This window comes from Leucoraja erinacea, chromosome 9, assembly GCF_028641065.1.
Source record: "Leucoraja erinacea ecotype New England chromosome 9, Leri_hhj_1, whole genome shotgun sequence".
In the NCBI taxonomy this organism is placed as follows: Eukaryota; Metazoa; Chordata; class Chondrichthyes; order Rajiformes; family Rajidae; genus Leucoraja; species Leucoraja erinaceus.
Window position 1 is genome coordinate 53,893,807 of NC_073385.1, and position 14,276 is coordinate 53,908,082.

At 39.1% G+C, this 14,276-nt stretch overlaps 1 protein-coding gene across 5 annotated transcripts in view; it reads left to right on the forward strand.

Moving 5' to 3' along the window:
* The window catches only part of sipa1l1 (signal-induced proliferation-associated 1 like 1), a 351,678-nt gene that overhangs the window by 290,515 nt on the left and 46,887 nt on the right, over nucleotides 1-14,276 (forward strand). For all 5 annotated transcript variants that reach the window (XM_055640839.1, XM_055640838.1, XM_055640834.1 and 2 more), the window contains 2 exons: nucleotides 2,614-2,769; nucleotides 11,970-12,097. In XM_055640839.1, the coding sequence (XP_055496814.1) occupies nucleotides 2,614-2,769; nucleotides 11,970-12,097 (284 nt within the window). The remainder of the gene's footprint in view (nucleotides 1-2,613; nucleotides 2,770-11,969; nucleotides 12,098-14,276) is intronic.

Consider the following 14,276-nt stretch of genomic DNA (forward strand, 5'->3'; position numbering starts at 1 on the left):
CAATGCATCCTGTTATTATATTCATACAAGCTACCTTGCTAATGTGGAAACAAAGAACTGCAGAAAATAGGAGCTCTGGCTGATTTTATTTTATTTGTGTATCTGTAGTATCAATGGCGTTTCCATCTGTGCCTCATTCCTTTGCTGAAATTAGATAATTCAGCTCTGACGGGAATTTAAAGCCACAATCAATTGGGTCATTCAGTCAGATCAAAATCAGGATAAAGCATTGTAAACCCCAAGTCAGCAAGTTGTTGGCTTTCCTCAATAACATTTCCAAAGTATTACAAGGAGCACTGAGGCAATCATTTTTATGAATCCTAAATTTATAATAAACAAAAGATTTTTTTGCATGATCAAAGAGATTAAAATGTAAATAATCTGAAGTTTTGGAATGGTATGATCAAATAGAATTGCGCAGCAAATTAATAATAAACGAATCTAGCTTGAGACGGGCACTCTGATTTCTTGAAAAGTAGCATAAAAAGTGGTTTTGATTATTATTAGGTTTCCGGGTCAAAAACTCATTGAACAAAAAACATGTATTGTTTGAATGAAGTATTTGGTAGTAGATAACTTTGATTCTGCTAAAACATAACTGTAATTAGTATATCTTCATATGCACAACAATATTTAGCAACTGCAGTAATATAGCCCTCAGGCCACTTACTTCAAGTTATTGGCTATTGTAACTCTGAATAAATGTGTAAATGCTATTGATTATATTTTGATTACAATAAGGAAATAATCATCCACAACCTTGGCAGAAGTTGGAATAGCTATGAATGGAAAATTCCTTCAGAGATTCTTCTTGTTGCCAAGCATTGTGGAAGAACCCTAACAGCTAAACTTTACATTGATTAACCAGAATTCAATGTTTTTGTCAATGTTTTACAAGACGTATTATGAGGTTATCCTTTTTGGGCTTTAAAAAAATAATTCTTGACCTGTATTTTGCATTGGTCAGAAGCTTAGAGAATTACTGCAATATTTCAGGTTTTAATGAGAGCCATCTGCAGCCTTAAATCATTAAGGGTGACTTTAACCCTTCAGTAACAATTGGAACGTGGAACGTTTATAATAGAGGGGGAGGACTTGTTTAAATGGCTTTTTCCCAAATAGCAATTTAAAACACATTAAATAAGCTTCAATCTTTATCTCCTAAATGTTGATATTTGATTAGATTAAACTCCCAGGGTGGAGATTAAACTGTACACATTTTTAGGACTAAAGTGTAGCTCTGTGGAGATGGAAGGAAACCTGAGGTTGTTTCTCAGATCAGGTTTGCGCACACATACCACAAATGGCTTCAAATGCCACGAAAGCTCTGTGAACAGAACCCTATATTTTGTGAAGGACTGGATAGTCTGAATGCTTGTGATGTCTTCTAAAGCAAACATTGTGAAGTATTAGTGAAGGCATTGAATAAAAGAACAGGTAGGTGTTGGCACAACAATGTAAATCTTTTGTTCAACCATAGCTGGGGAATGGTGTGCAGTTCTATTTGCTTTATAAGAGGAAGGGTGTGATTACACTGGAGTAAATACTGAGGAGACCTTCCAGGGTGTTGCCTGGGATGGAGCTTTTCAGTTAAGAAGATAGACTTGATAGCTTGGATAGACACAACATGTTGGACAGGTAGCATCTCTGGAGGGAAGGAATGGGTGATGTTTTGGGTCAAGACCCTTCTGTGTTTTCTTTGGAATGCAGAAGGCTGATTAAGTGTACAGAGTTGTGAGGAAAGATAAAGGACATAGTAAGAAACATTTTCCATTTGCAGTGTCACCTATAACCTGACAGCATTGATTTATGATAAAGGATAAGAGATTTAAAGGAAAATGTATCTAAAGGGTCAGACAAAAAATGTCTAAAAATCTAAGTACATTGTGTGAGTGAGTTTATGTTATTGGTGGAAGTAGCAGGGATGATGCAGACAACCTCACCATGCAAAATTCATATGCAAGTCACTTGCAAAAATGACCATCTGTGTGCGCATACAAATGCATAGACAAATTTTGGTTAAGAGCTATCAGAATTGGTATGGTTGAACCTTTCATCACCCTGTCACATGTACAAACATGGGGTAGAGTTATGGGTCAACAAACTCATCAGAAGGCTGGCTCCATCCTGGTGGCCAAATTGGATTTATTGGAGGTGGTCTTGGAGGGGAGGATGCTCCTCAAACTGCAGAGCATTCTGGACAATACACCTCCTCCATGACTCACTGGTCAACCTGAGGTAGACTGAGACTGACTCTCCGCTCTCCCCCTCCCCCCCCAACTCCCCAATCTTTGCACATCCCCCAAGCCTTTTCACTTGTCACTTACGTTTCATGTATTTTGTGTTTTTTATGACTGTTAGCAGATCAATTTCCCTCCTGGGATAAATAAAGTTCTAGTGTATCGTGTCATAGGCTTACAAAATAGCGACCAGTCCTGTGAATCAGTCACCATCTGGGCCTTCAGAAGCTGGTTTGGGCTTTATAGAACGAAGGTGCCATCGTAATTATTTATATTTTATTCTTAAAAACGAAAATACATTTATTCTGCAAAATACATATAATGGAAAAGAACACAAATGTCACTGCTGTTTGCATTCTGTTGATTCCTGCAGGTTGATATCTTCAATGGACAGTCCTTACGTCTCCGCAGCATCAGTGTCTATGGGACGAAACCAGCATAACCGCAATTCTCCCAGCAATCTGTCTTCTTCCAGTGATGCAGGATCCGGTGGTGGCAGTCATCGAAGGCAGAAGTCCATCCCTGATGGGTATGTCTAATTGCAGTTAAAGTCATTTGTTTAGCAGCCAAAGAGAACATTGATGAGCTGTGTTCAGCTTGTACAAATTGAACGGTCTGTGCCCTGCTGAGCAAACTAACTGAGGGACTGATGTGATCAATATCTGTTGATAGGTACTCATGTCCTGTTAATTGTTGGCCCTGACATTAGAATGAAATAAAGTAGAAATAATCTGTGGGCAGCTTGCACCTGATACAGCAATGCGTTTACATGCTGGAGGATTCCTGAGAAGTGATCCTCACAGGCTCTGTTGTAACACAGCAGACAACTCTACATCCTCTTGATGTTAGTGTATTCTTTTATCCCTGTCATTTATCTATGTATCATTTAATAAAACAATTATCAATAAATTCCTTACTGAAATTCTGCTTTCAGCTGGCCTGACATCAAAGATCTGGTGTGTCTTTGGTGAAAAATTGTTTACATTTTCCCGTGTTCTTTGTTTTCTCTCATATCTGACACATCAATTATTTTGCTTGCACTCTCTCATTTTTGTTTTCACATATTACCAATCCCTTTCCATGTTTTCCAGAATCCCTTTCTTCCCTCTTTTGTCCTTTATCCTAATGCTTTTACAGTTCCTTCCCAGGTTTGCTGTCCTTGAACATTACTTCTGTGCACATACACCATGGTCCAACCCTCTTTTTCCCCTTATACTCAATCTCAGTTCTTCGTTCTCTTTAGCATTCATTGTCTATCCTCGTCCCTCCTCTCTCTCTGTCCCCTACACTCTACCATCCTTGTGTCCTTCCTCTGATGCACCTCTTATCAAACACAGAACAAGTAGTCCCTTCTGTAAGCACAATGTTCTCATAACCTGTTTTCTCAGGTCACAACATTAAACATTTACTTTTAAACAAAAGTTATCGTCAAAATAGGCCAGTGAGGAAAAAGGCAACCAAAATACCCATTGAAGCCATAGTACCATATCACTATCTAGCAATACGATTGGAATAATGTTAATACTTCAGTTGATTATTGAAAGCTATTCAATTAGTCCTTTGAGACTGCCAAGCATATTTTCAGATGATTTGGAAATTAAGTGCCACTGTAAATGATAGTTAAGAATTCATGCATTTAGTTCACATTGCAGTCGTAGAGGGGTTTTAGTTACAGTACATGCATTTGTCTATCATGGTTGGCCAACTTTTTGAAGAAATTGCAAACTGGAAAAAGATGCCATGAAGTTGTCTTTGTGTGTTGGAACGCAATGAAAATGAAGTTTGAGCCTTTTTCTTATGGAAAGGATTTGAAATGCATACTTTTCACGTTATCGGTCTTTCCTGAAGTTGCTCTTGGGACTTCTGGAATGTTTCCTCCTAGCAATCCCAGACTTATTCTGAACATTTCTGTCAGAGCACCTGATTCTCATAAAAGCACTTATAGCCATCTTGTCCGCTATCCTTATAAGTTTGGCTACTGAATTACAATTACTAAATTCCAGATTTAATTTTGATGTAATTCATTGGGACTTCTTTATATTCTTTCATACCTGAATTAGGATTGCCATAATAATTAAAGATCTGTAGTGTTAATGGGCCTCTGATTTAGATCCAATGTTATAATGTGTAAAACACAGGTTTGAGCCATGAGTACACACCCAAGGCTGCCTTTAGTCATCCCTTGTATGAGGGACAGATGGCGAAGAGAAGCCCAAGAAGAATTTATGCTTCTAAAGGGGAAAAACAAAGAATACAGCATGCTGACCTTCTGCACTGGTCAAGCCCTCTGCACATTCAGGCATGTATGTAGATACAAGGAACTGCGCATGCTGGTTTACTCTGACAATGGTGGAGGCTCAGGACAAAAAGGCCAGTATGGGAATGGAAAGGCAAGTATAATGGTTAGCAAACTGGAATCCAGCAGGTGTTGGCGGACCAAGCATGTGTTCGGCGAAACGGTTACCTAGTTTCTGCTTATTCTCGCGGATGTAAAGGAGGTCACGTGGGAACAGTGCACGCAGTCGATGAGATTAGAGGAGGTGCACGTGAACATCTGTCCCACCTTGAAGGTCAGTTGGGGTCTCTGGAAGAAAGTGAGGGAGGAGGCATAGGGATAGATGTTACCTCTCCCGTGGTTGCCCTTGATGTGGTCTCCTTTTCATCATTAAGACCAAGGGTAGATTTGGTGATCTTTTCACCGAACACCTGTGCTCAGTCTGCCAAGGCCTACTGGATCTCCTGATGGCTAACCATTTTAACCTTCCCATTCCCATACTGGCCTTTATGTTCTGGATCTCCTCCATTGCCAGTGAGATCACACAAAGTTGAGGAACAACAACTCATATTCTGCTCTGGTACCTTACAGCCTGAACATTGAATTCCCCAATTTTAGGTAACTAACCCACCAACAACCCCTACTTTTATCCTCTCCTTCTCTCCCCCTCTCTTCCCTGTGACCCACCTAGATACACACCTATTTCTCCTTTTCCCCTCCCTCCCCCTACCCCTTTGCCCTGTCCCCTTCGAGCTATATTTGTTCCTCTGGCTTCACATTTTGTGCATCTTCTGTCCTTATCCCCTTGTCTCACACTGTTTGTATTTTCATCTCTGGCCTTTGTCCATCTATCTACCATTAAAGAATCTCCTTCAACTTGTGTCCATCTATCACTTGCCAGGCTTTGTCTGTCTCCCGCTCCCCACCACCTCTCTTCCTGCTTTCTCCCTTACCAATACAGTCAGTCTGAAGAAGGTTCCCAACCCAAAATATCATCACCTATCCGTGTTCTCCAGATATGCTGTCGGACCTGCTGGGTTACTCAAGCACTTTGTGTCTTTTTTTTAAGATGTTTATGTGTCTAGTGTTAGGATACAAATTAGAACCTAGACCATTCCAACATGTGACAAATAGATGGGGTGTACTGTGCATCATATTGTATGCAATTCCCATCCAATTCAGAAGCCATGCGTAATGGGGAAAGAAGAAAAATGAATTAAAAACCTAGGCATGTCAAACCAGGAATAGGGACAAGAAATGATCAAGGTGGCCAACTGGTGAAGCTCATTGGGCACTTAATAATTATAGCACTATGCTACAAAATAACAATTTCCAACATCTCCTCAGATCAAACCTCTGCAATCATGCCACATGATGCAATGATGGAGGAACATTTGAATAAACAGTGGGAGGAGGAGTCTGAATACTTCCATCCTCAATGACAGCAGAGCCTTGAGTGTAAGAGGCAACCTTTGTGGCCTAGTGGATGATCAGTCAAGACATCTCCTGGATGTCTCATCATCACAGAGAGTAGTGTACATCCAATTCATATCAACTCTTCCCGAGAGGCTCAGTACGCTGTTGGCCCTGACATGACCTTGAATGCAGGGCCGAATACGTGCTTTGAAACTAGACAGGCCTCAGGCCAAGCTGCTGCCGTGCAACATAACATCAACATCTCCCTGACAAAGTGGAAAATCATCTTGCTATAACAAAACAGGACAAATCTAATCCAGCTATTAAGCAAGGTCATAGAGTAGTCATGTCAACTCCTGCTTAATTGTCAGCAAACTGCAAACAGTTTGGTTCTACTGGGAGTGTTCTGCTTCAGATATCATTGCAGTCTTGATTCAAGCTTAAACAAAAGATCTGAATTCAAGACCACAATCCAGTACTGTCACCTCAATGACAATTGGAGATTGGCTCCAAATGCTGGGTGACCGACCCATCAGTGACCGCCTCATCTGAATAGATACTAATTCCTCTTCTGACTTAAATGGTCTGTGAACTCTGCTGTAGTTGTAAAAAAGGCGCAACAGAGACTTTACTTCCTCAGAACACTGAGGAAGGCCCATCTGTCTGCTAAACTGCTGGAGTCTTTCTACCGCTGTTCGGTAGAAAGCATACTGACTTACTGCATAACTGCCTGGTTTGGGAACTGTTCAGCAGCTGACAGAGCAGCTCTCCAGAGAGTGATAAAAACTGCCCAGGGTATCATTGGACTCCCCCTGCCCCCTCTGGAGGACATTTACCACTCCAGATGCCGCAGCAGGACCTGTATTATTGTGAAAGACATTACACATCCTTGTCACCACCTTTTCACACTGCTGCTCTCAGGAAAAAGGCACTGGTCGCTAAAGTCATGCACTGCCAGACTCAAGAACAGCTTTTACCCATCAGCAATCTTGGAACTGAACTCTGTCTCGGGAGCGGGTTATGGGGAAGGAGGGGGGGTGGGAGACAGTGTTAATTTATGTAAATGTGAATCCATGGGTGGGTTTGGGGAGGGAGGGAGTGTAAAAAGTATGAGTATGTGAATGTTTGTTCTTTTAAATGAAGAGACACAGTAATCTTGTTGTATGTGACGCATGCAATGACAATAAAGCATTCTGACTCTGAGTTGAGATTAATTTATGTCAATAGAATCACGATGACTCTGATCAACATTGTCAGGTATCCATCTCATTGGACAAAGTGATCTTTACTGCAATTCAACCTTTATTAATTAGATAAAGATTAAGGTGTATTTATCCACAATTATTGAGGGTAGATAGGTAGGTGAGAAACAAAATTGTGAAGAGGACGTCAACTGCAAATTGATACAGAAAAGTTAACCAAGTGGAAAAAGATTTGACAGATAGAATGTGATAAGGAGAAATGTGAGTTGTTCCAATTAGTGGGAAGAAGTTTGTTTAAATGAGGAGAGCTTGTGAAATTCTGCCTTGTGATGTGGGAATCCTAGTACATGAAACATAGTTAGCAAGCCAGTGCAGTAAATAATACAGAGAGTAAAAGAGATACTGTATAAAAGAAGGAAATTATCGCTACAACTACAGCTGCTCCCCGACTTGCATACGGCTTACATATGTAGGTCCTTGCGTAAGTCGGATGTTACGGAACTCGGAAACAGAAGTGCAGCTGTGCATGTGTAAAATTGCCGTTCGTACTGCCGTGCAGTACCAGTGGGAGACCACGTTGGAGTTCCGACATGGAGACCACGTGGGAGCTCTGACACAGAGATCACGTGGGAGTAACCAGGAGAACAGCTGACTGGCTTGTGGCAACAGCCGCATGTGCAGAAGCACACTGTGACCAAGTCTGCTGAGACGCACAACTCAGTATTAAAGCAGTTGGCTAAAAGAATTGTTTACATAAGTGCGAGTTTATACAAGTCATCTATTACGTACGGCAGGGTATCCCTGTATACAGGATTTGGGGAAATCCATACCCGAGTACTGAGCACAGTTTTGGTGACATTAATTAAGAATGATGTACCTCTGCTGGAAGCAGCTCAAAGGCAGATCACAAGCTTGATTCCTGGAACAAAGGGAATGGTGGAGGTGGAGAGTTTGATCAGGTTGTGCCTGTGTTTACACAAGTTTCAAAAAATGTAAAGTGTTCTGATGTGGAGTGGTTTTTCATCTCAGAAATCTAGAACTAGGGTGCATAGTTTCACAATGGGGGTCACCCCCCAGAGACTGAAATGAGGAGGAATTTCTTCTTTCAGTTTGTTGGTCTTTGGAATCCGCTATCTCCAGAGATCCATGGAAGCTCATGCTTTGAATATATATCCAAGGCTGAGATTTTTTGGAATCTGTTTTATTGAGTATAGGCAGGGACATGGAATTGAGGTTGAATGCAAACATGATCTTATTGAATGACCGAGCAGGCCCAAGAGGCCATATCACCTACTTCTGCTCCCATGTCTTTAGTTCAATCAGAAACAGGTTAGAAATAATTCAGACAACCAATATTCATAGAAACCTATAAAGTGGTTTCAAAAACCTATTGTGATCCTGCACTAACTCAGATGCTGATGCATGAACGTCTGTACCCTATTCGATAGAAACATGCAGTCCAGGCACACACCATCTATTTTGAAGATCATCAAATTGACATGGTGAACAAAACAAAGTGACTTTGTTGTTGTTCTGATGTTAATTATTTTACTAACTACAAAGTGTTTCTCTATCCCATCATTCTCAGACAATCAATTCTTGAGATGCTTGACTAACACTCTAAACATTACTGATCATTGTGGAATGTGTCAGTGAGCTATACAGCTGCAGATTTGTGGGAAAAGTCTAGTCTAATCAATGTATGCTATTTATGTACTTTTTGTGTGTGCTATTAATAAACTTTACATGAGCAGCCACATTAATCTTGCATGCAATTCTTTCATTTTGGTAGTGGGAACATAGCTTTTGTTAGACCAGTTAGCCTATTGCAAAAATCGGAATGTTAATTTTAGATTTTCCCCTCTGAAGTTCAACAATACATTTCTCCAGGCATTGTTTTTATAACTCCGCCGAATATGTAATTATAAATTTTCTCATAAACGCCTTGTACATTTCAATGGCCATGATGATAATTTGAGAATGTATAATTCACAAAAAGCAAGTTTTTGTGTGTTAAAAAAAATTGGAAGTTATACCTCCTTCCAAAAAATGTTTATCAGTAGATTTTTAAGGCCTCTCTGTATGAGTTATTTGGCAAAGGCTTGCATCTTCCCACGGAGCAGGTCCTTTAATCCAACGGTGTTGTTGGCTATGGAAAGGAAACAATGGTTCATATTACAACAAATATTTTGTTTAAAATGTAGGAAGAGAAATAATGTGTTGTTAATGGTAAGCATTAACACAAAGAAAGAAGTTTCGAAGTCTTGACAGTCATGCAGAAACTTAAAATTCTCCAATTCCTGTGGTGTACTGAAGCAGTTTTGCGTCAGTCCGTAAATGGTTAAATACAAGAGATTATTTTGTTTTTAAATTATGAATTGTACCTAATACGAATTAGCAGTGCCTTCTCAAATACATTTGCACATGCATCTACACAAAGTCGCCCAATAATTCTACTTGGCTATTGGCATATATTTCTGAATTAACGATTCAGACTAGTTATTAAATACAACCTTTCTGATATTGATATTGAAATCTACACTGTGACTAAATAGCTCTCAACTATGTATATTCATACTCATTTGTAAAGCAAATGCACACTTGGTTTTATATGCCATTGTACTGATTGAGTTATTTTAATGTGAAATGAAACTTAAGAGAATAAGCGAGTTTGTTATCTCGATAAGCACAAGGAATCCTGGGATTTGTCAAAGGTCATTCGTGATTTAAAAAAAAGTGAATGCAGCGCTGTATAAAACTGTGTATAAATTGTTAACTATTCTACCAAGGAATTAATCTAGAATTCTGTCAACCCAATAGCTTTCTTTCTTGTTCTGCTCTTCATACACTACTTAAATAGTCCCAGTTCTAGTTCAGTTCATTCATCTGCAATTATGAAATATTAAAAAAGTTAAATAATTATTTATTTTCATTTAATCCTTAATGTGTTTGCTACTGGAATAAGAAAATATTACTTGTTTGAAATATTTTCCTATCTTTATTCATAATTTATGTGTAAAAATATATTTAATCTGAGGCAGCAATCCACAGCATCTGAAACCAATAGTTTTAACTTTGGGGAAAAACAAAACCAAGAAAGAAAGCAAAAGGTGGAATACCCTCCAACCAGTCCATCAGCTTCATTTAAGTGTTCCTAGCCAATGTCTGCAGTGATTTCAGCTGAGAAGAATTTTTTTTTACTTGAATAAGGGCCAGTTTAGAAAAGGGTTATGCAGTATGTCCAACCTCACCTCTCGAAGGAAAGGCGACAATAGCCTCAGTTCCCACGATAATTACATGTTTGAGGGTGATAAACTTAGCTTAAAAAAAAGAAGAATAATTGCACTTACCTTTGGGTTAATTGTGATATCAGTTCACCATTGTTTTCCAAATTTCTCAGGCATCTACCAAATGTACAGCTTCTACACCATAGTCAACTTCCCTCGAGCTCTGGAAGCAATCAGTCACACCTAATGCAATACCACAAATCTAAAGGCTGCTACTGAACAGAAAAGCATAAACGTGGTCAGGCTAGATTACATGGGGAATTGGCAACAGCACTGAATGGAATTGCCAGCATTCTCTTATTTTAAGTGCCAATACTTAGAAATCAGACATTTCGTTTCATTCTCTCCCCCCCCCCAAACAAAAACAATAAAAAATGGTTGTTATTCATCGTCATGATCTCGCTCACTCAGCGAAGCATAAAGCAATAAAACCACCAAAATCATCATAGTTTTGTACAAATGAACCATAAATATACCTGGTTAATAGTTTTGAAAGCAGTATTTTGTTATCTCAAAGAAGCAAAACTGGAAAATACATATGAAACGCAGGTCCGTACACACACAGTAGCTCAGCTGATGAGAATGCTAATCCCGCATGACCCATGACCCGGGCATGCTCAGTTATAATACCAAACTCGCTTATTGTAAACTCTTTAGCTATCGACTGTTCAAAATGGCTTGTGCATTTTACATTGGAAGTAGGACTGAATGGAAAATTTGTTGGAATTATTTCAGTGCCTGTCACTTCAATAATTTGAAAATGTTTCATTCAATATCAGTGTCCATACTCAACCTCATTCCATCCATTGAAAAGGCAGATGTATATACAGTCTACAACATCTAAAAATTATATTTTCAAGCTTAAATGTTAATGCTTTGCATGAGTAACTTGTTTTTATCAAGTTACAAGAATGATACAGCAACTTTGTTTATTCTTTTTTATTCTTTTATAGCCTCTACAAATTGAATTGACAGGAACTATTGAAAGTAGCTTGACACCTCAAACATTTGCAAATAATGATTGGAATTGACATTAACTTACTGCATTATGGCATTTTAATTTTTCACAACTACCTAAAATGGGAATGATACTTACATGCTATGTTAAAGGCAGTGAAACAGCATCAACTAAGTTCCAGGCTGAGTCTGAAAAATGATCTTGGTTATCTCTAACCAAACACAAGCACAGCTACCAATGAGAATGTACTTATCAGGCAAATCAATTGGCTTCCTAATGTAATTTTTACATTGTGAGATTTAGGGTAGGATTTGGGGACATCCTCTCACTGTCCCAACGCTACTGACCAGCAAATCAGATTTCTTTTTGGCTGATATCCCAGCTGACGTGTATCTAGGTTTACATTGTAAAGCGAGCAAGGCGGACAGTTGCTAATTTTGGTCTTTGCTGCTTTATTAAATTTACAGCAGGAAGTGAGTTTCTTCAGCTTAACAGCTTTGAACTGGCAAGTTACTGAATCCTCATCAAGTGTGCAAATTGTTTAATTCAAAAAGTAGTAATACTGCTGTGTTTCTTTATTTAAATCTTCAGATTTGGTCTGAACCGGCGATCTCCTGGGTCCGTTGACCGTCTGAGTTTTAATGAGGGCGGCAGTAGCGGTAAATCCACACCCATTTGGCAGAAAAGTGAGGATGGTGGCATGGAGAAAACCACAACAGGTTAGCATGACCTTGGCTATGTGTTGGCTGTTTTTAATGTTAACACTGTGTACCTTTCGTTTGGGTATTATTGAATTGTTTTGTTTTAAATATGCCACATAAATTTAAGAACAGATTATTGTAATATATTTATAATGGTGTTCTGAAATCCAATCTGATCTGAATTACTGAAATCAAAGTTCAGGTCTCTTAGATCCACTCTCCACAATTCCATAATTAGTATAATCATTATTGCCTATATAGTCTGTCTCAAATTTCTCTATTTAGTCACTAGGGAAAGCTATAGAAAAACATTCAGCAATTCCTTAACTCACAAACAAGGGAAAGGCAGATTGCAGAGACGTAAAAAAGTAATCTGCAGTGACTCCCAGATGGTGCGGGAGCAGCATACATGGAAATTAGAGCCCTTGTTTTTAACATTTTTTTTCTTCTGTGCATCTTGGTCCATGCTTTTCAAGTCAACAAGCAATGGACATTTGACTCCAGCCTGTGTATTTTTTTATAAAGCAAAAATATATATAGGGCAGCGCAATGGCTCAGCATGGTAGAGTTGCTGCCTTACAGCGCCAGAGATCTGGGTTCAATCTTGACTATGGGTGTTGTTTGTACGGAGTTTGTACATGTTCCCTGTGATCACGTGGGTTTACACTGGGTGCTCCAATTTACTCCCACGCTTCAAAGATTGACAGGTTTGTAGGTTAATTGGCTTTGATACATTTGTAAATTGTCCCTAGTGTGTAGGATAGTGCTAGTGTATGGGAATTGCTGGTCAGCGCGGATTCAATGTGCCAAAGAGCTGTATCTCTAAAGTCTAATTATTAGAAGAACCCGTCAGGAATATTGGCTCTGAGGATGAGAAAAAAAGTTTTTTGATCATTGGTGCAGAGAGATGATTCCTTAGTTTGTCTGTGTACAGTCACGCCAGAAAAGAGAAAGAATGGGAGTAAATAATTGTCTGAAAATCATAATGGGGCAGATTGCACTGATATAGTTAATGGTTCTGTAGAAAACTGCTGCCTAACAGCATCACATGCATTGAGGTGTCCTAGACTTTGGTGCATTTGCTCTGCAGTGCAGATGTACATAACAGGTTGGTGGTTAGGTTCCAAGCTTGCCTGACCTCCTGTTCTATCCTTGGACTTGCCATCAAGTCCTTAACTCCCTGAACTCAAAGGACACATATCGGGGGTGGGAGATTGCAACCTTCACGTGTTCCGCCCTGTTTCAACTAATGCAGTCAACCTGGCGTGCACAATCAAATAAGATCAAATAGAACAAATTGTCCTACAACTTTAGGCTGTGTACGCCATACGCATGAAGAAGAAAGGACACATATGCTGTAGCTGCTCCCTCAGCTAATGCCACCTGGAGCCGTAGCATTGAATGCAGTCCCATTTGTTTGATTGGTGTCATTGATCTTTATTAGAATGGTGTGAGTTTTTTTTTAACAATTAATTCATGCCAGCTAAATGACTTTAAAGGAATTTATTAATATTTAATGCTACTCTAATGATTTTTATTTGTTAATTATTTAAATGCTTTCAATTTTAACTTGAATCATGAGAGATATTTGGAAACACTGGAGAAAACCTTACAATGATTGGCGCAATAGAGCTTTAGGTGTCACATATGCAATTGCACAGTGAAATTCTTTTTGCATATATGACACATGCAGGCGTCACAATGTTTTGGCGCCATTTCTGCTGAAAGCGTATGTTGAAAGCACTCTCACAATTAATGACCTCCTCTGAAAAGAACAACATAAATCACTCCAATATCATTGACTTGTCATAGATCCATGGTGCCTCTTTTTAATCAGCGCATACTTGTTAATTATTCACCAAAAGCATTTTTCTGACTATCAATATTTGGGTTAATGTTTGAGGTGAATATAACCACATAGTTGCTAATCTGACCAGAATAGGCTGCTCACTTGTGATAGGACTCAGAAAATTTTATTTTTGTTGCCTTAGGCAGCTTTCTCTTCCCTGCAGATCTGCAGCAATCGCGCACCGAGTTACGTTACAAGCTATAATTATGGAAATTGGTAGGATGTTGCTTGACAATGGAACACATGGTAATGTTGATTGCTATTGAAACCCCAGTAGGCAACATACTTAATATTTGCAGGTCTTCTGCCTTTTGAGAAATGCAGTTTTACTGTTTCAGGAAACTCTGT